The 24,814-nt window shown below is 36.4% G+C and overlaps 1 protein-coding gene across 1 annotated transcript in view; it reads left to right on the top strand.

Moving 5' to 3' along the window:
• Positions 1–24,814, top strand: part of KHDRBS2 (KH RNA binding domain containing, signal transduction associated 2) — a 556,728-nt gene that overhangs the window by 359,977 nt on the left and 171,937 nt on the right. Inside the window, exon 6 of the mRNA XM_063097985.1 lies at positions 3,168–3,366. Within this exon, the coding sequence (XP_062954055.1) occupies positions 3,168–3,366 (199 nt within the window). The remainder of the gene's footprint in view (positions 1–3,167; positions 3,367–24,814) is intronic.

Genomic DNA, 24,814 nt, shown 5'->3' with positions numbered 1-24,814 from the left:
ATATATTTAAGGAAATTTACATTTCAACAAATACATCTATGATAACTGTCTAATCTCCTAATAATAATGCATACCAGAGAACAAAGCACTACATGTATGTATTATAATCATAATTTATTTTACATAATTGAAGAATGAAAATATATCACATTTTTAACACACATCACCACTACATGTTGCAGTGAGAGCAGACACAGAAAATGAGCCATTAGGGGGAGATTTTGAAAGCTTTTGTTTACTACAATGAGAACTAATACATGCCTCTAATAGAGTGGGAAGTAGTCACATTTGTTTCTAAAAAAGACTACTCAGTCATCACTGTGGGTGATAGGGAAGAGTTGAAGTGACTGGGAGAGAAAAGAAAGAGAGACAGATACAGAGAGAGACAGAGAGAGAGAATCTGACTCATGGAAGGGGAGCCAAGGAGAAGTCTAGTCCTTCATTCCAGACAGACAGAAAAAGAGAAGCATTTGCAATGCAGAAAGATAGGCTGGATTAGAAATTAAAATTTATAGGAATTAGATTTTAGAAGAGAAGCGTGGCCCAAGACAAAGGTAGCTCTCTGATGTCTAGCCTGGTAAGTTATCATCCAACAATTAAGATTAGGTGAAGAATAAGTAAAATGAAGAACATAATTATTCCTATAATTTGTCCTAGCTCTATGGATTGCTAGTGTGACCTCGAACAGGTGACTCATGCTCTCTGTGCCTTGGCTTTTCAGCTTTTCAAGTAGCTTAGAACTGCCTACATGACAAGCTTGTCAAGATGTTTAAATGACGTGATGCATATAAGGTTCTGGTTCCCAGATTGGCCCGTACACTGGAGTCACTGGGGGCTCCCTGCCTCCAGAAACTCTGATTTAACTAGCCTGGGGTATGGCCTGGAATTGGAATTTTTAAAAGACCCTCAAGTAACTTATATGTAGGCATGTTAAGGAACTTCTGATATAAGGAATATAAGCCAGAATAAGCATTATGTTAGGAAGAAACAGACAGTAGCCATCATTAGAGTTAGGGAATGCAGGGTGTAACCATGAAGGAAAGAAAGAAGATCAAGGACAGAAATTGAGACACTATATTCCAAAGTGGGCCCAGGAATAGAAGTCATGAACGAAGCTGAGGAGTAAGAAAGAGGAAGAAGGAAAAGTGGAGAAAGGCGGAGTCATAAAAGCCCAAAGAAACATTTTGCAGATAATAGTCCACAGTCTTAAATATAATAGGAAAGGAGCAGTGGCATGGAACTATAAAAGAATTAGGCTACTGGTGATCTCAGCCAATTTTCAACACAGTATAGAAGCAACAACTAGATTGACTAAATTTGGCTCAGGAATGAAAAATTAAACACGGAAATTGTTCTTTGAAGGAGTCAAAAATAAACGAAAGGATACTGTGGTGTGGATGGCTTCTGTACCTTGGGGCAGCGTACTAAAATGGGTGATGTGAGCATTGCGTTGAATTGGAGAAGGGAGCAATGGGGTCACTATTCTAGGGAAAGGACACCATGTACAGGAGGTACTAAGTCAGGTTCAGGAGACAGGTGTGCTAGGGCTGTGTCTAGAGGTCAGATGAGGAAGGAATGGAATGAGAAAGTAGGTTTGCTATGAGCACCATATAATTTTAGAACAGGAAGAATTGTTATAGATTCAGAAACCTGAATTATACTCAGAAAAAAATCTCTTTCAAACCTAGATAGTTATAATGCTTACCCGTGATTACTCCATCATATTTATAATATAATGTGATTTATAACCCACTCGGACACTTTTGAGAGTGTTAAAATGCTAAACTGAACAGCTAGCTAGGACAACAGTTGTAAAATCTGGACGTATGTTCATCTTGCTTATGAAGAAATAGATAGGTACGTGAAGTCCCAGTGAAGATAAAATTGTTCTTCACATCTATTTTTATAGATGTGTTTTTATATTCTCATGATAATATAGAATATTGTATTCTCAGCTGTGTTGTACTTGAAGCTGGCACTGGGCCTCTGAGTCTTTTGTATTTCACCTTCCCCCCCGATCTAGGAGAGTGTTCTGTATACATTAGATTCACAATAAGTTCTCTGATAGTTTCTCTATTCATCAGCTCTATAATCTATTTAAAATTTTTAAAAGCTTTACCAGCATTCTCACTCGTCACTCCTAAAAGCTCATTTTCTTCAAGCAAGAAAGAGCCAGCTGACTGCTATTCATAGCAGAAAGCATAGCCTGCGTCCCCATATGTGGGCACAGCCAAACAGTGTGATTGTTGACATCCAATGATCATCATTTTCCCCAAAGCTTTAGTGTTCCTGCTGAAAGCAGTGCTTTCTGGAGGCCAACCTTTCAGACATAATAAAAAGTGAAATAACCATGCTTTCGCCCAGAGATTTCAGGCAAACGCTCAACCTTTCAAAAGGCCTCAATACCATAAAAGTTGGCTGCAACCATTTGATCTCACATTTTTAGTGCAAGTTACTTCTGTGTCAAGAACTACAGTGTGGAGTACTCAGTCTATTCTTTTTATTGCACAGTACTATGTATTCCACTAGCACCATAGTTACCACAGGAAAATTATTACATCAGGGACTGCACCAGCTCAGGGGGATATATGCCTAATGATAAATCAATGACAGTGAGTTGTGATTTCAAGTGACCTCAAACTTAAGCTACTAAAAAAAACAGGATGAAATCACCATGGTTAGAGTTCCGCATTTTATTAAAGTGCAGACAGATCTTTTTTTCATGAATGACAACATTGCACATCACTGTCAATAGCCCCCAGACACAGACATATAGCAGCTCATTTTCATAGATGGTCCAGTGAGTCATATCACAGAAGATGCTCTGATTTGGGTCTTTCTGGAAAATTTGAAATACAGTTAGAATGGGTTTTTGGCTTTTTTTTTTTTTTTTTTGGTTGTTTTGCTTTGGTTTTTTAGTTATATAAAAGACAACATCAAAGTATTTTACCTGATTTTCATGAGAACCAAGTCATAGTTAGTATTTACAAAATGTGTTCTGTGGAGGTCAAAACACATTACCTCTTAAATAATCTCTATTACACACATACACAGACAAATTTGGATTTCTTCCACTGTATGGAGGCTGTGAAATGAGAGCTTTATCTGTTGTAGTCTCTTTTCTCTCATCACTTCTTTCTCATGTACCTGTGACCAATTTCTCCTAGGGGCCGTGGGGGTGCCATTCCTCCTCCCCCACCACCTGGACGAGGTGTTCTCACCCCCCGAGGGACTACTGTGACTCGTGGAGCTCTTCCAGTGCCCCCTGTAGCAAGAGGGGTCCCTACCCCTCGAGCCCGGGGGGCACCAGCAGTGCCAGGATACAGGGCGCCCCCTCCTCCAGCTCATGAGGCTTATGAAGAATATGTAAGTACCCTCGAGAAATCAGTTGTAAGGAAGAGTTAAATTGATTGGTTAATAAGCTAAGCCTCAAAAACATTGATATGCCATGAATATAGCAGATAATGTTTGTTGCAGAAAACAAATGTGATTTGCAACAGAATTTAAGCAGTGCATTTAAAGGACAGCATTTTAAGAAAAGCTTTCATTTTACAGGTGTCATCACTGTTGTGAGTGCCAGTTAAATAGCTTGCATTCTAAGACTCAAACTGTCCTGAGGCTTCCCTATCTTTAAAAGGCTTGATCTGATTTCAAACAGGAAATAATTATTAACATAATGTGAATCATCGTATATTCAGAGAATTCTTCTGGGATGTGATAAAGATTAGCATAAAACTCAGAAATGTTTGACAAATATAATGTGATTATATTATAATCTTTAATAATAATGTAAGACCATGTGGCTAGTCTTTCATTTACATATTCTTACTTCTTATATCACTATATGAAAGATATGGGATTGGCAAAAGCAAAAAAATATAGAATGAACAGAAGAATGCAACGTCTCTAAGTATCCCCCTCCTTACCCATCCACTATCTCTCGGTCATCATGTAATCTGAACATCCTTTGACCAGGTTGACAGTATTCCACCAGTCACACTGTATTATAGTCCTTGCGTCCATTTCTCCTATGAGATTGTGAAACTTGTAAAAAGGGAGTTTCCTAATTGCTTGTGTAACCATAGAAGTCTACTGTAAATGTTTAACTGAATTGATGCAAGCCAGATTATCTTCCTATGAAACACTGATTTTACCTTTAACCTCTCCAGCATACCCATTCCCTGATCTAGGTGATTGCTTCATTCAACCACCCACAAACATGCTGTCCTCTTAAATGTTCTGTGAATTGTTGCTTATTAAATATAAACTCTTAAAGGACACTGATTGTCACATGCTGGACACTCAAAACACAAATGTTTTATGGAATGGTTAAAAACCTGTCACCTCTTCCCCCCTGGGTGATGGAGATGCAAAAGGACTACTGAAAGCCCATTTCTTCTGAGCAGCCCTGAAGAGGTTAATTTTCCAGGAACCCTCAAGAGAGAGGCATTCCTTCTTGGAAAAATAACACCAGACTGGGGTCTTCTCCCAGTATTTATTCGCCAGGCCAGAAATTTAAAGAAAAGGAACATAGGTGGAGTTATGGCTAAGCATAGTTTAACAATAGAGCCTGGTAACATCAGAGAAATATCAAAGTGACTTTCCATAATGCAGTTTGCAAAAGGTTAAGTCGATCCACCAACAAAAGCTTTTTCTCAGCAACTACTGTCTTTTCTTACAGCAATTTCCTTAGTGTTTTTACACAACAATAAAGCAACTTTCTTAACATACAATCAGTAAGTTAACCGGCTCCAAGGGCATCTGTCCTTGAGCCAACAACTTTGCTGTGTTACAATTCTTTATCTACAACAGAGACTTTAGCCTGGGGAAAGTTTCCTGTCTTTTGCAGCTTAACATTTCTATATGTAATTTTAAAACGTTAGGTTATACCTGAAAGTACAGGGCTTTGGAAGCTAGGCCCTGTGAAATACATTTGCTTTATAAATGTTAGTATACTCCACAAAACCAATCACAACTTAATCCTAAAATAAAGTGAACAGAGTTTAAAAGGTGTCACTATGAATATGTTAATACTTAGCATACATTAGTTTTTAGGAATAATATTACTGGTTAAATGTAAAACATTTACTAATGTCTACAAGAGTGAAGAAAAATTAACTGTAGAAATCCACTTCTGTGTGAACAGGTGAAATGTGTTCATCTGAAGTATCTTTTATACCTCGAGTAGCAATATTTAAAACCTTTGACAATTTTAAAATTGCAAAATCAGAAACAGAAAATATATTCTACCCTGTAATCTAGCCCAAAACTCAGAAAACATGGGAACTAACTAGCTCTGGTTCTGCCATCTCTTGCCTGAGACACTATATTTGTGAAATAAGTACTTGTTAAATGAATGAATTGAAGATCCACAATGAGGATGGTGAGATTATCTTTTATCTCAGAGGAACATTTTAGCTCCACCGTCCGTATCGACATTGACACTGTGGTGTTTTCATCCTACCAATAGAGGCTTAAACAGTCAGATCCTTTTTTCAAAAATTAAAAAAGATGGAAAAACTTTTCAGGTAATAGCAATCATCATTGTTATTAATCAAAGCATTTACACAGCATATATGGCACTATGAAAGAGAACAAGATTGGCAAAACAGAATTGTAGCCTTTCACGTGCACTCCAGTAGATGGTGAATAAATCACTGGAATATGAGGCAAATGACTAAACAACAAAAGCATAACAATTTATGGAAACATGGGTGAAAAGGTTATATTCTGAATAGGGAGATTTAAGAGGGGAGATGTTTGTTACAAAAGGTAAAAGAAAATGCTAAAGTCATGTAATCTGAAATTTGTATTTAGATTTTAAAGTATCGAATCTCTTTCATTCACTCACTCATTTACTAAGCCTCTATCTTATTCCAGGCACTGTTCTGAGGTCCTGGAGATATATCTGTGAACAAAGCAGACCAAATGACTGCTTTCGTTAAGCTCTATGTTTTAGTGAGAGGAGACAGAAAACAAACTATGTAAATAAATGAATAAAGAAGTCAGGTAGAGATAAGTGCTCTGGAGAGAGATGGAGGGAGTTTACTACCATAAAGTGGGCAGTGAGGAAAAGTCTCTGTGAAGTGGAAACTTGTGTAAGTTCCTAAATATAGCGAGGGTCTAGGCCAAGGGGCTGCCTCGGTAAATACCATTCCTGCTAGAGGAAACAGCAAGGGTAACTGCTCTGAAACGAACCTTCTTGATATATTTGAGGATCAGCAAGAAGCACATGAAAGCTGGAACAAAATGTGTGAGGAAGAGGTAGGAAATAAAGCCAAAGGAATGAACAGGCCAATTCATGGTGCTATTGGAGGGTTTTGAGCAGGAAAGTGACATGATCAGATTTATACAATTATTTTTAAAGGTTTATCTTGCCTACATCATGGAGAATAGACTATGGGGGTGGAGATGGGCACAGGAGTGGAAACATGAGTGGTAACTCATTGTAGTGACAAAATGATGGCTTGGAGAAAAAGTCAGATTCTAAGTGTAGCATGAAAATAATCTGTTAGGATTTGGTGGTGGAATAGATGTGGGATGTGTGAAAGAGAGAGGAGTAAAGGATGATTTTTGTGAAGGTTTTTGGACTGAACAACTGCATTAAATTGAGGTACCATTTATTAAAATGAGAAGTACCATGGGGGAAGCTGAAAGTTCCATTTTAGGTCCTATTGAATGAAGGAGTTTTGGCCTCCAGGAAAGTCTGTAGTGTTGCTGGGTGGACAGGATATGGACTTTTGAAACAGACAGCAGCATCTCAAGGTTTGAATTTTGCTGTGTCACTAGCTCTGTAACTTTCTAAACATTTTGAGGTTTGGATTTATCATCTGTATGATGACAATAATATTTCAGCCTTGCAATACTGCATTGAATATTAGAAATATTCATAAGCACTTGTAAGTGTGCTTAAGTATCTAGAACATTGTAGGCATTCAATAAAAGAACTATTATATGAAATTTCATCATATATAATATTCTTTAATTGCTGCTTTGAATAAGCTATGGACCCATTGAAATCATAGAAGTTTATCTACTTTTTGTGAATTAATCAGGCATTATTGAGTGCAAATAGAAGCAGCATTTTGAGCTTCTTTTAGTAAAATTTAAAAAAAAAATAGTTGGGGAGGGAGTGTTATGTGATACTAGGCTCATGAAATCCAGTAATGCAAATGTCTTTAGACCTTAAGAAAGATCTGGACCCAGGGATTAGAAAACTATAAGGAATCTCTCTCCCTGTCTCATCTCTGTTTTCTCCACATATGTCCTTACATTTCATTTTTATCTACAGACTGAATTTTTTGGCTTCTCTGATCATGTGACTCAACACATAGTAAAATATGGCCACCCTCAGGCTGCCGTATTTACACATTCAGCTCTAGATACCAACAGACATGGACTGGCTGGCTGTCTCTCAGTCCTAATCCCGATTCCCAGGTGAGAGAACTGTATTCAGTCAGGCTTGTCAGGTATCTAGCACTGGTCAGTCACCTGTGACTATAAGAAAGAAGTTATTCAAAATTAGGTCTGAGATATACCTACCTCTCATCAGCAACCACTGGCAAGGATAGGGTTGTGGAGACGTTCACACAATATAGACATGGTTACTGGGGACTCAATCCCCAGGATAATATAGGGAGCACTAGTTTCCAGAAAGAAGTATTATGAGCTTGGCAGACATCCCAAAATGTATGTACAATAGCATATCGTTGATAACAGGAAAAAATGTATAGGTACTGTTTTTGAATAACTTAAAAACTCTTTTATATCACATTTTATTAAAACCTGTCACATATCATATTTTAATTTTTTTTTCCTAAAAACATTTCAGTGTGTACAAAGTTTAATACGTGACATAAACAGCTGGCCGCAATCTTTGAACTCCCCAGAAGCAACCCTAGATTAACACTCAAGAACTGCTACGTGTGCTCTAATTTTAGACTATTGATTCCTCTGTAAGGGGTAAGAAAAACAAAAGTTTGTCTCAATAACAAAATAATAGCATGCTGAGCTGATGGTGAAAATCTCAAAGGAGTTCTTAACTTTCAGATAAAATTTCTTAGAAAAGGTTCCCTTTATTATAAATCACACTGTGAGTCAATTCACTCTTCAGACTTCTTTCTCCCCTGCTGAGTTTCAGCATTAAGTTTCTGACCACATAGGATGTACGTAGGTAATCAAATCCAGTACTTGCAGCTGGCCAGAATGAAACAGCTTACTGTAATTAAGACTGCTGTTTGAAACCATCATTAGTGTTAACTGAGTCTAAAAAAAATGTGAATTTCAGTTTAATTGTTACACATCCTAATCTAGACTTTAAATATTTTAAAGCTTCTTTTCACTGACCTTGTGCTAAGAAGAGTACATTTACATTTTACAGATCCATCACCACCACTGAAGTAGATTTGGAGAAGTGTAAAGTAGATTGCCACAAAAATGCCGGTACAACAGAACATTAAGCTTATTACCAGTGGAAATAGTACATTAAAAACTGAAAGTTTTGACTACCGACTAGGTTCCAGTAACCGTAAATTAATTCATCTAATATTGTTACTGATTTTACTATTTTAGTAGATAAGGAAACTGAAGCTTGGAATTGAGGCTTGCACCCAGTTTTCTGTCTCCACAGCCTCTATCTTTATTACATTGTTCTTCTCAGAAAAGAACCATAAAATATCCTACATGGGACTCATCTCACGGAGAACTCATGCAGGTATACACAGATCTTTGCACTTCATACTCCCGTTCAGACCACCAGTGTTTGAATCCCCTCAGCAATATTTAGGATATCATCCAGCTCCTGCATGAATACCTCCAACTACGGAGAACTCCATATCTCCAGAAGCTATGCGCTGGCAATATAAAAATTGTGGAGAAAGACGTACTGTCTGTCCTCTAAAAAGCATGCCATCTAGTGGCCGAGACAGAGTTAGTCCAACAACTGACATAAAATAGGAATTTGCCGTAAAAGGCTCCTATCTTGCTCTACTGTCTATTAAAAGTCATTTTTGCTCTTATCTTCTCCCACTTACAAGATTTCATACATCCTACAGGTGGAAAGTGTTTTTCAATTTATTTTATCTTTGCAGTTCTAAGCGAAGTGCTCAGTAACAGCAATTGAATTGAACCTACTTAGGATATTTTTGGAAAGACATATGCACACTAACATACATATTCATATTTGATACAAATATTAAATGAAGTACAATAGAGCACAGCATATATTAGGTGCCAAGTAGAGACTATGAATACCCCAGTAAAAGGAATTATCACTAATGGGTATGGATGTTTTAGAATACCACTAAGAAGATAACAAAAACAACCACAGCAGACCAGGATAATAGGTATAACTTTTAGAGTAGAGAAAAGAGGAGGGCACTCCAAGGAAGAGGGATGGTAAGGGCAAAGACAAGAAAAGAGACCTTTCAAATCAAATCTAAAGAATCTGGGAGAACAATTTGGTGAAACGGAGAGTTTGTTTAAGATAGCATTGGAAATATCATAAGAGGGGAAAATAGAGTGGGGTTGCAAATGACCTCAAAGGTTGAGGTTGTCAATTTACTTACTGTAGTAAAAAGCCACCTGAAGGTTTCTGAGCAGAAGATAAACTAAGGTTTGCTGGAATTTCGTAATTCTCAACTGTTTAGGGTGTATGGGGGAAGAGAAAGAAGAAAGGGAGCAGATTTAGGAAATTAACAATAATGAGGCTTACTGAAATATGGCCTTAGCTGTGAGGCTAGGAATGGGATTAAAAGTTATCAAGGCCAAAGATAAAGCTAAACATGAGAACGATAGGGTTTGATGACAAGTGCATGTGGGAGGAGTAAGAAAACGCAGTCAAGGCTAACTGAAAGAAACGTGTGTGCATGGGAAGAGGGTAATAGGAGGGGGACAGGAGAGAAGGCTGTAGTGGGGAGAGGTGGGCTGTGAAGGATTGAACTTGAAGCTAAAGAAGCTCCTTTCCAAAGCTCTGTGAATGGCCTTATAAATGTGCTCACATGGTCAGCTCTCTTTGTTGCAAAAATGGAATATTTTTATTAGTACGATTTAGGTATTGCTATCATTCTGTTGTAGAAATGATTCCAGTAATGCTCTTATCATCTCACCTGGTGTTGTGACAGAGGTCACAGACAGAGGTCTTACTGCTGTTTGATTGTGAACTACAGCCCTGATGCAGAAAGGATGTGTGTGATGAGTAAGGGAGAAACAAGGTTCGAATTGCACTGGACCAAAATATGTTCTGTGGGAAACTCTTCCGTATCGTTTAGCTCAACTATGAAAGGAACTTAATAGAGTTTCCCCAGATTTGATAATACTGCTAACAGACTATAACATAACCAGTAATGAGTTGTGAAAAAGAAAGAAATGTTTCAAAACTATTAATAACAACAATTTTTTTCTATCAACCAGGCTAGAGGAAAAAACCTGAATTTTCTCTCCTCTGTATAGAAAATATTATAAAGCCATTGTCATATTAGAAGTCAATCAAAGATTAGGCTTCCAAAAAAGTAGGGAAAAATTATAGGGGTATGCTAACTAATATAACAAAAATACTATAATTGTTTTCTGGATTCTATGAAATTTGCAGTATTTTCAGCTTTTAAAAATTCGCAGTTGGGTGTGAGTGAAAGTCTGTTTTTCTATGCTTAGCTAAAACCATGCAGGTCCTGTTAATAATTAATCTATTTCTCACAGAAATGTTGTCTTTATAACAAATTTTGTGTGGGAGAATTAAATGTGCAGGTAAAGGTACACAGCTTCTGGAAGTGTCTATCAGAACATCACACCCTGCAAAAATATACTGATAACATATATTTTTGCTTATTAAGTAAGCGTGCTCTTGTAACTGTTATGTTGGTGTAGCTTAAAAGAAACAAACAAAAAAAAAACAGGTAAAAAAAGAAAAACAAAACCAAAAAAATCTCAGGTACCTAAAACAGTTTCTAGTTTCCAGTGACATAGGTCCAATTTACTTTTAAATTACCTCATATTTTCTCCAGTGGTTAATACCCAGATGTCAAGGAGGTGTATCAGGGTACAACAAAGCAAGAAGAGCTATAATTAAAATTCAGTTCAACACTACATGAGAAATTTGGGCCCACTACAATCAATCATGTTAACCCAATTTGTAAAATACATTTTGACAAATTTTTGAGAAGCTTCTCTTTTCATCAGTTTTAGCTAAGCCTATCGACATTGCAGCCCATCGTATCATCTAATTCAAACTCTGAGGCATCCTTCCAATAACAATGAGGGAACTAGAAGATTCACTGGTAAATCAATAGTCCTTAAAAGTTCCATAAATGAGTTCAGGCTGCCAACCTTCAGTTTCATGTGTATGGAACATTTGTTGTCAGGAGAGGGAAATAAGTATTAAATGATAATTGAAATCAATTCTCGTGCCATTTTTGTGGAAGAAAAGATTATGAGCCTGATCTATAATACATTTTGAAGGAGCCATGTGTAATGGTTTTTTGTGTAATAGCCAAGAGCTTCACCCAAAGAAGGGAGATTTTTATTAGAGTTTCTAGATTGAATATTTGTATTCCATTAAACATTCTTGTTTGAGTTTCATGCTCTAGTCTCCTCTTATTAGAGACTAATTTACTAGAATGCATTGCCAGGGTTTTGTTTTTTGAAGTGTAACTAATATTTAAAATAACTGAAACATGCAAGGTTAATGAAATGTGTTGTGAAACTATAGGATGGGCATAATTCTATTGTGGTTCATAGAAAGTTAGTGGTATTTAAGCACTATTAAAATATTAAATTATTTCCACAAATAATAGAAGATGTTATCTTTTTAAATTGTGTGCATTCCTCTTCTGCAGTTGAAGTTTGAATAAACTATTCTTCTTCTATCACTATGTTTTAGATTTCTAAGTCATTTTAGAATAGATGCAGATTCTTCTGTTGGTCACAACACTCAGGATTGTATCCAAACCTGTGCCTTATAATTACCATGATGACTAATGTCTTTTGTAACACAAGGATGAAAATAGGTTTCTTCTTCGTGCCTTTTTGAGATGGCTTCTAGCTGCTGGAAAGAATTATATCGTTTGGTATTTTAAAGTTTCTTCTAGGTTCTGTTGGGGAAAAAAAATGCATGATCTTTTTGCAGTGACTGCTATAGACACAGAGAGGAGAGCAGTGGCCAAAATGCTGGGCTGCTTTCTTGGCCCTACGGTGTTCTACCATTTTTTTTTTTTTTTTTTTTGTATCATTATCAGTATATTTTAGATTATGGTATTTTCTATCTTCAGTTCATACACGTGGCCTAAGAATTAAAAACAAAAGAGAATTAGCCTCTACTTATAGGCATGTTTCTAAAAGGTGTGCTGGGTACAAATTAATAGTTTTGATATCATCTTTTTCTTCTGAATTGATTATAATTTTGACAATTGTATCCCCACTGAAGAATTATCACCCTATGTAAGGTGACTAATCATACCTAAGAATTTTAAAAATCATGTTCTCTTTTGCTGGTTCAAGAGCATTGTGCAACATGTTTTGACAACACCATCCTTATAATTTTCTGGCAAGAAAAACTTCATTAAATACGAATTGCCTAATTAGTTAGATTGTCACTGGCTTTGCAGAAAGCCAAAGACAAAAGATTAAATAGTATTGAGTCCTTTTTTCACATTTTGGCCCTATTCCATTGTGGATTCCCCATTCAGTGGAAAATCGTGGCTGCTGAATCTTTCCATCAGACACAGACCTTTGTGATCATTTTCTATAATATCTTATGAGCCAAAGGCTTTTACTAGAGAAGCTGCGAATGTTCTTTGCAATAACTTTTAATAAACTCAAGATTGAATTAAGACTATTTCTCTTCATTATTGAAAATGGAAAACCATGCTTTCCCTTTATATGAAACCATATTATGGATCAATTTGGCAGAGGAAGGACAAAGGAAGGACCCTTGTTTAACCCACTGTCTCATGTTTCTTAGAAACCAAGTAGAGAACATACCACTAATGGTTTTTGTTTGTTTGTTTATTTGTTTTTATTTCTTCAAGTGTTTACATTAATGCTTCTCTAGAACCTCTGACTTATAAGCATCCGTGCAGAGTAAGTTGTTCATATTTTACATTCCCATGGATACTAACAGAATTGGAGAGCTGCAGATACACTGGTGTGAGTGCTGAATACAAAGATTAGGATGCTGGAGGATAAGCAATTTGTTCTTTTAGGTGGCCTTTTATTTCTGCTTCTCAGCATCTACAAATAAACCTGAAATCTTCCCCATTCTTTCTATTCTTGGTGTGGGGGGGGGGGGAAACCTCACATGATATGAATCACTGGGATTATGTATCATAGAAAATGAGATATTTTGCTTTTAATATTCTCGCTTTCTTCCTCTAGTGTAGCAGTACAAGATGTTGTAAATTACTTGAAAATAAAAGCCAATGCCCTTTGTTGTAATTTAGCCCATGCTGTAATTTCTGGCAGTGACTTACAGTGCAATATTTGTGATTAAATAATATCACTGAAATTTATACCTTTGCAGAATAATAAATAACCAGCCAAAATACTAACTGGTGTCCATATAACTGGTGATACTATAATAGTAACCGGTGATGTATTCAGCTGGTCTGCACAAGTACAAAGCAAGTACGGAGCACCACTAGTGTCCCTTCTGGTTGATGAGGCTTCACATCCAATTCGTTGGTGCCTGAGCCACACTGGCTATTAAATAGTGCACTACTTCTATACACATAACACATCTGTTATGTTGTGTTATGACAGAAACACAACATAACAGATTTTCCCAAGTAAACAAATTAGATCAACTAAATTTAGAGATTAGGAGGATTCCTTAATCAAGCCATTGGAGCAGTTATCTAAACCAGCACTGCACCAAAACCTCTTGTGGTCACAGTTAGAGCTGATGACACTTGTGACTTCAGAAATCCCAATACTATGCCTGTCATCAAGTTGACTTCCTTACAGTCTCTTCCCTGGTCTTTCAATGTGTCCCACATCTGTACAGAGAGTTGAACATAATCTAATGGACCTCATCTACCTCTTTCCATCATTTATGCAAAATCTTCTGAATGTAAAAGACAATCATGCACTTTTGAATGTTATAAAAGGTCTTATCCAGTCCACTACTTTATCTAAGTGTTGAAGAAATTAAGGTTAAGAGAGTAAGTGACTGAACTAAGGTCACACAACTGGCAATGCCAGTCATAAGCCATCCGACTTTCTCAGCAATACTTTTTCTAAAGGATATTGCAAGAAGAAGAGGAAGAGAGCACAGATGCACTCACTCCTCAGTCTTCCAAGTCACTAGACCGATCATTTGGTACCTGTGTGGACCTGAGTTCCAAGCTTTTCTAAAACATACAGGGAGTAGGCTGAGAGGATAACATATGAGATCTTCCAGTGATGTTTACATGGCCCAAGTTGCTTCTCTTGTTATCTTGTCTTCCGTCCTGGAAACATGATGGCTATCTAGAAGTTACACACACACACATGCATATGCACAGTTTTCTATTTTATTTTTTACTTTCTGACACTCCTATAGAAACAAGTGTTTGTCAAGAATATAAACAAAACGGAGGCCCTATTCTTCCTTTATTTATCAGAGTAGTTCTTTCTTGGATAGGATATATAGAAATTAAGTAAAAATATCCTTTCCCCACATACTCTGTCTTTTAACTTCTTTCTAAGCTGGCACTCAGAAGTAAGGAGGTACAGTGAAGACAGCAAACATACCTGGAGGTAGAAAAAAGTTTTAGGATATATTTCTGGGGATTTAGTAGGTAAAGAAAAAATAGCTCCTTACTTATTAAGCAGATAGTGACCCCTCCTGCATTTGAAACCAGGTCTTTACCAAATGCATGTATTCATTTTTATATTCCAAATATAAGTTAAAGTGTTTTAAGCAATATATCCGCTACAGAACAGAATTACACACATACATAGAGCTCTAAACATAACGAAGTAAAAATGTATTTTTACAGTTCATATCTAGATCTCATTTAAGATTCTATTTCATGAGTTCACGCCACCAAGAGAGGCCCGAGAGACTCCAGGCCCACAGAGCCTTGAGCCCCCTGTGTAGGAACAGGCAGTCGCGACCATGGGACTCGCCATGGGACTCCCAGCCCAAGCCAGTCCCCACAGCCCAGAGAGGCCCAAGAACTGCAGGGCCCACAGGGCCCCGAACCACCCACACCAGAATGGGTAGGCACCACACCACAGTAACCCCAGCCCAGGCCAGTCTATACCACCAAAAGAGGCCCAAGAGCCACTGGGCCCACAGGACCTTTAGCCACCCATGCTGGTACAGGCAGACACCGCCAAAGGACTACCAGCCCAGGCCAGTCCCCACAGCCCAGAGATGCATGAGCTGCTGGCCCGCAGGTCCAAGGCAGCTGTGGCCAAAATGGCAGTCCCTGCAGGATCCTCACCAGACACTAGGGTTGAATGAATGGAACATGAAATCCCCTGCCACAATGAATAAACACCAAAGAAAAGATAGCAGAAATATGAAAAATCAAGAAAGTATGACACCAGCAAAGGAAAATAATGACTCTCAAACTCTAGATCCTATACAACAGGAAGTCTTTGAAATGACTGACAAGGAATTTCAAGCAACAATTCTAAGGAAACTAAAAGAGATACAAGAAAACTCAGACAACACAAAGAAAGACCTGAAAGAAGAAATGTACAAGGAAATTAATGCCCCCCCAAAAATGTAGCAGAGCTTGTGTAGCTAAAGAGTTCATTCAACAAAATAAAAAACACAACAGAGAGTTTAACCAGCAAGACAGAACAAGCAGAAGAGAGAATTTCTGACCTTGAAGATCGGCTGTTCAAAATAACACAGACAGACAAAAAAAAATTTTTTTTAAAAGAATCTAAAAAATTGAAGGAAATCTGAGATAACAGACAAACTTAAGCACTCAAATATCTAAATATCCATGGGTATTCTAGAAGGGGAGGAAAAAGGAAATGACATTGAAAACATATTCAATGAAATAATGGCATAAAACTTCCCAGCTATAGGGAAAGACACAGATTCAGAAGACTCAAAGATCCCCAAACATATTCAACCCAAAAAGATCTTCTCCAAGACTTATTTATAGTCAGACTGGCAAAACTCAAAGACAAAGAGAGAATCTTAAAATCTGCAAGAGAGCAGCTTAAAGTAACCTATAAGTGAGCCCCAATCAGACTAAAATCATACTTTTCATCAGAAATCCTAAAAACCAGAAAAGAATGGAATGATATATTCAAAATACTAAAAGACAAAAATTGCCAGCCAAGAATACTTTACCCAGTAAGGTTATCCTTCCATAATGAAGGACAAATAGAATATTTCTCAGACAAAAACTGCAGGAGTTCACTACCACACGACTAGCCTTACAAGAAACTCTCAAGTGAGTACTGGATTTGGTACCTGAAAAATAACCACCACTGCCATAAATACTCAAAAAAGAATAAAACACACTAGTAAAATGAAAATGCTAACAATAAAGAGATAAAAAAGTTTATCTACCACTGCAAGAAACAAACAAACACAGAAGACAAACAGTAAATCAGAAAGAAAGGAACAAAAGATTCGTAAGAAATCCAAATGAATATCAATAAAATGCTAGGAGTAAATCAATACCTTTCAATAATAACTCTTAAAGTAAAGGGATTAAATTCAACACAAAAAAGACACAGACTGACTACTGGATTAAAAAGGTGGACCCAACTATATGCTGCCTTCAAGAGACTCACCTCACCTATAAAGACACACCTCACCTATAAAAACACACATAGACTAAGAGTGAAAGGATGGAAAAAGATATACCATGTGAATAGAAATGAAAAACGAGCTGGAATAGCTGTTCTTATATCAGGTAAAATAGACTTTAAACCAAAAACCATAAAAAGAAATAAAGAAGGCAACTACATAACGATAAAAGGATCTATCCATCAAGAAAACATAATAATCATAAACATGTACATACCCAATGTCGGAGCAGCCAGATTTATAAAGCAAACAATACTAGGCCTAAAGAGCGAGATAGACACTAATACCATAATAAAAGGGGACCTGAAAGACCTAAAGAAGGAGATAAACACTAATACCATAATAGCGGGGGACCTGAACACCCCACTCTCAGTATTGGACAGATCATCTAAGCAAAGAATCAACAGAGAAACACAAGATCGAAACAACACTTTAGTCCAATTGGACTTGGCAGATATCTATAGAACATTCCATCCAATAACGTCAGAATATTCATTCTTCTCATCAGCACATGGAACATTCTCCAGGATAGACCACATGTTAGGTCACAAATCAAGTCTCAACAAATTCAAAATCTGGAACTATTCCATATTTTTTTTTCAGATCACAATGGACTAAAATTAGAAATCAATAACAAATGAAACTCTGGAAACTATACAAACACATGGAAATTAAACAACATTCTACCTAATGACATATGGCTCCATGAAGAAATTAAGCAGGAGATCAAAAATTTATTGGAACTAATGAAAATAATGATACATCATACCAAAACCTGTGGGGTACTACAAATGCAGTACTGAGAGGTGTTGCTTTGCCTCCTATGGATTTGTCACCCCTCTTCCCCTGGGTGACAGACCCACAAAAGAATTACTCAAAGCCCATTTCTTCTGAGCAGTGAGAGGCCCTGAAGGCATTAATCTCCCAGAACCCTCAAGAGTGAGGCATTCCTTCCTAGGGAAATTAACCACTAATTGGAGTTCTCTACCCACATTAATTTTCCAGACCAGGAAGTTACTGAAAAAGAACACATGTGGGGTAATCATTTAACAATAGAGGCTGGTAACAAGCAAGGTGACATTCCATAATGCAATTTGCAATAGGTTAAGTCAATCCACCAACAAAAGGTTGATCTTAGCAAACATTCTTTCTCCCTACAGCAATTTTCCGGTATCTTTACATATTAATCAGTAACTTGTCTGTCCTTGAGCCAGCAACCTTGCTGTGATACAATTCTTTATCTTACAACAGAGACTAGCCTGGGGAAAATTTCCTGTCTTTTGCAGGTTAACATTTTTATATGTACTTTTAAGAAGTTAAGCTAAACCTGAAACTGCAGGGCTTTGGAGGCCCTGTGAAATACATTTGCTTTATAAATATTGGTATATTCCACAGAGAGGGAAATTTATCATCAAATGCTTAGTTCAGAAGAATGGAAAGATGGCAAGTAAACAACTTAACACATCACCTTAAAGAACTACAAAAACAAGAACAATCCAAACCCAAAGTTAGGACATGGAAAAAAATAATTAAGATCAGAGCAGAACTTAATGAAATAGAAACCCAAAAACTGATACAAAAGATCAATGAATCAAAAAGTTGGTATTTTGAAAAGAAAGAAAATTGTGAACGATTAGCAAGGCTAACTAAGAAAAGAAGAGAAAAGACCCAAATAACAAAAACTAGAAATGAAAAAGGCGATATTACAGCTGATTCATCTGAAATACAAGGAATCATTAGAGACTACTGTAAACAAGTATATGCCAACATATGTGAAAAACTGGAGGAAATGGATAAATTTCTAGACACACACAAACTACAAAAACTGAGCCAAGAAGATATAGGAAATCTGAACAGACCAATAACAATCAAAGAGATTGAAGGTGTTATCACAAGGCTACCAACAAAGAAAAGCCCAGGACCAGATGGATTCACAGCAGAATTCTACCAAACCTTCAAAGAGGAATTGATACCAATTCTCTACAAACCATTCCAAAAGATTGAAACAGAGGCCATTCTCTCAAACTCATTCTATGAAGCAAACATCACCGTGATACCAAAACCAGACAAAGATACAACAAAAAAAGAAAACTACAGGCCAATATCCTTGATGAATATAGATGCAAAAATCCTCAATAAAATACCAGCTAACGGAATGCAGCAACACATAAACAAAATTATACACCATGATCAAGTGGGATTCATCCAGGGATGCAAAGTTGGTTCAACTACGCAAATCAGTAAATGTGATACACCACATCAGTAAAATCAAAGGCAAAATGATCTGATCATCTCTGTAGAGGCTGAAAAAGCATTTGACAAAATTCAACATTCATTCATGATAAAGATTCTCTACAAGTTAGGTATAGACGGAAAGTATCTTAACATAATTAAAGGCGTATATAATAAGCCCACTGTCAATATCATCCTGAGTGAGGAAAAGCTGCAAGCTTTTCCTTTAAGAACAGGAACTAAACAAGGACACCCACTCTCACCACTCCTATTCAACATTGTGTTGGAAGTACTAGCCAGAGCAATCAGAAAAGAGAAGGAAATAAAGGGCATCCAGATTGGAAAAGACGAAATCAAACTGTCCCTGTTTGCAGATGACATAATCCTATATAATGAGCAGCATAAAGCCTCTACAAAAAAAAAACCTCCGAGTTGATAAATGATTTCAGCAAAGTTGCAAGATACAAAATCAACACACAGAAATCAGTAGCATTTCTATACTCCAGCAGTGAACATGCAGAAAAAGGGAATCAAGAAAGCTAGCCCATTTATAATAGCCACCAAAAAAATAAAATACTTAGGAATAAAGTTAACCAAGGATCTCAAAAATCTCTACAAAGAGAACTACAAACCACTGTTTGTTCTCACTTATTTGTGGGAGCTAAAAATAAATAAATAAATAGATAGATAAATAGATAAATATACAAACAAGCAGGGGTGGGTGGTGGTGAAGAAGACAACAATCTCAGTAATTCCTTGAACTTGTTAAAATGAGTGAATAGATGGGGAGAGAGGGGGAAATGGAGGGGGGGGAAAGAATTTGTAAAGAGACACGAAACTCAACTTCATTGTGTATTTATAAATTAAAAAATAATCATAATATTAAATTAAAAAATAAAAATACAAAAATACACACACACAAAAGAGATTTTATTTCACATAATAAAATATACTCATGGGATTTGGACAACAGAATATGATAGATTTTGTGTGTAACTTACTCAGCAATTTAATAAATCTACTGAATCCCCTCCCTCCCAGAAGACAATCTCCATTAAAATTTCTTCCCAAACTAACAAGTTTCATCAAGGCATACTCCCCTCTTTCTATTCTAAACTCATTACAGGCTATCGTAATTCCACAGTTTCAGCTTTCATCTCCAAAACTATCTTAAATCTTGACTCTTCCTGTTGACCTATTCATTCGAGAATCTCCAATTATTTGTGTACCTTTTCATTCAAAGAGTACCTCTCTTCTTACACCCATGCATCTAAACCTGATTTCTTTAAACATCTCACAATTTAGGATTCCTCCTGATTTGCCTCCTGCTGTTTAGTTGAACCTCAGAAGTGTAAAAGTCATCTTTTGGTTATTTTGTCTCAAATATTAAGTTCAGATTCATTTTCCTAAAATGCTGAATTTATCATATCACTTCATTGTTAAAACAATCAGTCTTTCCCTGTTTAAAACATAAAGTTCCAACTTTTTACTTTTACATAAATGCTTTAGCTTTATGAGCTTACTTACTGTTAATATTTTTCATTTTTAAGTGAGATTTTGACCAAGAATAAAAATAAAGTAGATGAACAAGCAAGAGAGAAAAATCTTGAATTTTTACCATAAATATAATTAGCAGAAACTTTATAGTTCTTGGTATATTAAATATACTGTGCCATTTGATTTAGTTCTATTTAATATTTACTGATGCTAATTTCTATAATATGCTAATTTCCACAGGCAGAGGCAATAAAGGTTAAAAAATGTGGTCATCTTTATTGGATGCTTATTATATGTTAGGACTTTTACATACATAATCTCACAACAATAATAAAAGATGAGAGGTATAACCCTTGTTTTTCTATTAAGGTGTTTTAAGGTCAAAGAATTAGGTAAATGTATCAGTCACGTTCCTGATAGCAGAGCCACACAAGTCTGTCTTCAAAGTTAATACCTTGTTGGAAATAATGATGTAAAAGCCAAAGGCTCTGGCAATTAAGACACCCGGACAAAAAACAAAGCTCACAGGTACCGGGCAGTGTATAATTTGTGAGGGTGAACTCCAAGCTCTATTGTTAAATATATACTGATATTTTCCTGAGCTACCTCATAAATTGGGTGTAAAGTATTTATGGCACCAACTGGAAATCCCATTAAACCAAACATACCTGTAATGTTTTTTGTTTGCTTTGCTTCTATTCAGAAAGGTCACAGAACTGATTAGATCTAATGCTATCTATTTGATAAAGTGGAAATATAAGAATTTGGGAAAAAGCAACCAAAAACCTTCAGCTTTATAATGATTGGGATAGACAAGATTGGGGCAATTAGATATATACTCAAGTTCTTTGGAAGTCTAGAATATTAAAAGTAGCAAACAAAACAACAATATTAATAATAATAACAGTACTGATGATAAAAGCAACTAATATAATTGAGTACTATTATGATCCACACACTATGTAAAATATTTTACCTTCAGAATTTAATTTCACAACAACCTTATTATGTTGATATTATTCCCATTTTAAAAGTAAAGCAACTGAGGTTTAAAGAGGTTAAGTAATATGCTCAAATTTACCTCGCCAGGAAGCAGCAGAGCCGACGTGCGTAAGTTTGATTTCAAAGGTGGTGCTCATAGCATCTATGCTATAACAATATAGCACTTAACACGTAGCAGGTGCCTGTCTAAGTGCTTTATACATGTAGACTCAAATTATCTCCTTGGCACGTGTATGAGTTAAGTACTTTTACTGTCTTAGATAGAAAGCATGCATGCGGAGAGAGAGTGAGTAACTCAGCCAACATCATGCAGGTAATCAGCAGAGCTGGAATTTTAAACCACGCAGTCTTGCGCCAGTCCGCACTGCTCAGCTATCTCTGAAAAAGCCAGCAAATGTATCATTTAGACAGTAAGTTGGTTGCAGATGATACAAAGGAAAAGAAATGAGTGAAATACTTCAAGGAACCACCTACTAAATCTACCTGGACTACAGTGAACAAGTGAAAACAAGGTTTTGGAGGGGGAAGCTTGAAAGATGAGTTGGAGCAAAAGTAATAAAATGAGTTGTGGAGAAAAAAGTTGCCTGGGAGAGAATTTAATAATTAATATGGTTGTTAGTGGGGAGTGGTTGAATGTTCCCAAGACATCAGAGAAAAGTTGTGCTGCATGAAGATTAATGTATCTGTACAGGATAGCAGAGACTAGAGCAGGTAGACACCAGAGGCAGGAAGTGCCATTGGAATTTTTTGTAGTAATCTAAACAGGAGTGGAATAGAAAAGAGGGAACATTGGACAACAGTACGGAAGATATAGTACATTAATTGGGCCAAACTCTGGAACTAATTCCAGAATTTCAACCATTGAGCAAGACATTTTAGGTAATCTAAAAATAGAATTCTATTCAATATTATTATTAGCACACTTCTTTTTACTGTAAGTCTTCTTTCTCAATTCATCCACATCATAATAAAATCTTCAGTCAGGGAATATTTTAAACATTTGTTTATGAAACCACAGTCCTTAAATGAGATTTAAAAAAATAGATTTAGAAGAGAAAAAATAATGTTCATTTTCTTTACCTTAAGTAAAATAATATAATGTAATTATATAATGACTACTGATTTCCTTTCAGCCAAATGCTTGAGCCACATTTTAAAGAAATTTTAAATGTAATATCACTATAAAACAGTGGCTTTTACACTATCTTTTTAGAGACACCCATCTGTCAAAGGCAATTTTAGCCCTTGCTCCAGTTGCATAATAGTGAGGAACAGGTTTTTTTTTTTTTTAAGTACTTTATATCTTTATTATTTGCCAGAAATTACTTCTCTGTTTGCAGAAACTCTGCAGCTCCTCAGGAGAGCAGTGTGGGTCTGTATGCTCGGGCTGAGTCACAGGAGGAAGAGAGGAAATGTACAAGGCCCACATGCAATGCGGGTAAGGCAGAGGGGAAGAAAATCCAGAACTTCCTAATTCCTTTCTTTTCCCTAAATCCTCCGCTGAATTTTCTATTTCCACTCCCAGGTAAGCATTTAAAAGACACTCTATAGGAACTGTGGAATTGTCTCTTTCTCAATATAGTTTCTAGGCATTTCTATTCCCTCTGGCTTCCTACCTTTCCTTGTATTCCTTCAGCTCCTTCAGCCAGACCAGAACCAGGCCATCTAGAGCGTATGAGAGAATGCGAGGATCAGCAATCTGCCCATAAAAGACCAGATAGTAAATAGTTCTGGCTTTATGGGCAATACAGTCTCTATCATGACTACTCAACTCTTCTGTTGTAGTACAAAAGCAACTATACACAATATGCAAAGAAATGAGACTATGTTCTGATGAAATTTTATTTACGAAAACAGGTGGCACGGCCAGATTTGTCTCATGGGCCATAGTTTGCCAACCTCTGTTCATAATGTGTAGCATCCACAGTATTTTGGATGACAGATATCAGAATCAGATTTACAAGAAACATATTTCTGCAATGGTGGTAAAAAGAAGCCCCTGTAATCTTAACTTGGATGAATTACCTGAAGTCACTTATTTTCTTTTCTCATAGAGCTTGCCTGTCAAAGGCTGGGACAAACATATAAAACCACATTTAATTTACTCCATCAGTTCTCAGAGATGGCAGTTTGCATAGAATTACTTTTATTTCAAGCCTTTCCCATTCTTTTAATTTAAAGATACATATGTGCTGCAAACTGCTCACTGCAACAACTGAATGCCATTAAAGAAAAAAATCTCATTTTCAGCAGAGCTTCTGAAGGCTAGGTGATAGAGGTACTGTGCAGGTGTCTTGCTAAATGATAAATGAGCTTGGATCCTCATATTTTTTTTTAGAAGAATGTAGGTACAGTAATACCAATATTCTATAAAACTACCTACTTCTGATGATAAATTCTCCTGTGTCACCTCACTAGTAGTGCTATGTCCCTGCCATTTGTAATAATCTAGTATTGTAAGCTACTGTCAAATAAATATTCACACAAGTGCACTACTTGTTTTCTTCTGAAAGAACCTGTTAGCCATCATGCTTTAGACAGACTCAAATTTAATGCATCCTTTAAAAAATGTATTTGGCAATAAAAACGTTGTGGAAATTGATCTTGTTATAAAATTTAGCACCCTAGATTTGACATTAAGGCCACTTAGAGACTTCAGCAATCTGTAAGGCAGAGAGAGAACAACTGAATTTCAAGGTAATGGTTTGGAAGCCATAAAGTGAGAAATTGGAAGACATTGCAAAACCTACTCTTTCAAGTTAGTCATTTATTTGTCAACTACTACTGCTCCAGGATACTCCACGTATACAAACAAACAAATAAATAATGTCTTCCTCTCTGGCAGTTTTTAAAATCTGAGGGTAATAGACCTGAGTCTTTTAAGATTATCCCAACTTCACAGAATTCTGCAGCGTAAAATCAAAATCATGCAGCAAATGACAAAAAAAAAAAAAATACAACATACTAATTTAAAAAATAAATATAATAAGGTTATCATTGAATTTAAAGTTGGAGATCTATAACCAACTCTACTTGTTTGGCTTAAGAAATAAAGTAATTAATATAGATTTAACTATTATGGACATGTTAAGAGGAAAGGGTGAAAAGTCTTATTTGGTTTTGATGCCTGTTAGAAGGTTGATTTGCAGGACGTGTGTTACAGTCATGACATAGTTCAGTAGAAGGATAGATGTAATACTTCATGGAAATGTGGGAAGTTCCTCATTCCAGGCTTCTTCTGGTCTGTGAAGGACAGGCAATTATACAGATGTAATTGCAACTGCTTTCTCAGAGTTAAACCTGAATCTGTCCTGACAGTGTAGCTCA

This window comes from Cynocephalus volans, chromosome 5 (genome assembly GCF_027409185.1).
Source record: "Cynocephalus volans isolate mCynVol1 chromosome 5, mCynVol1.pri, whole genome shotgun sequence".
Lineage (NCBI taxonomy): Eukaryota > Metazoa > Chordata > Mammalia > Dermoptera > Cynocephalidae > Cynocephalus > Cynocephalus volans.
This window is presented reverse-complemented; position numbering and strand designations above follow the sequence as displayed.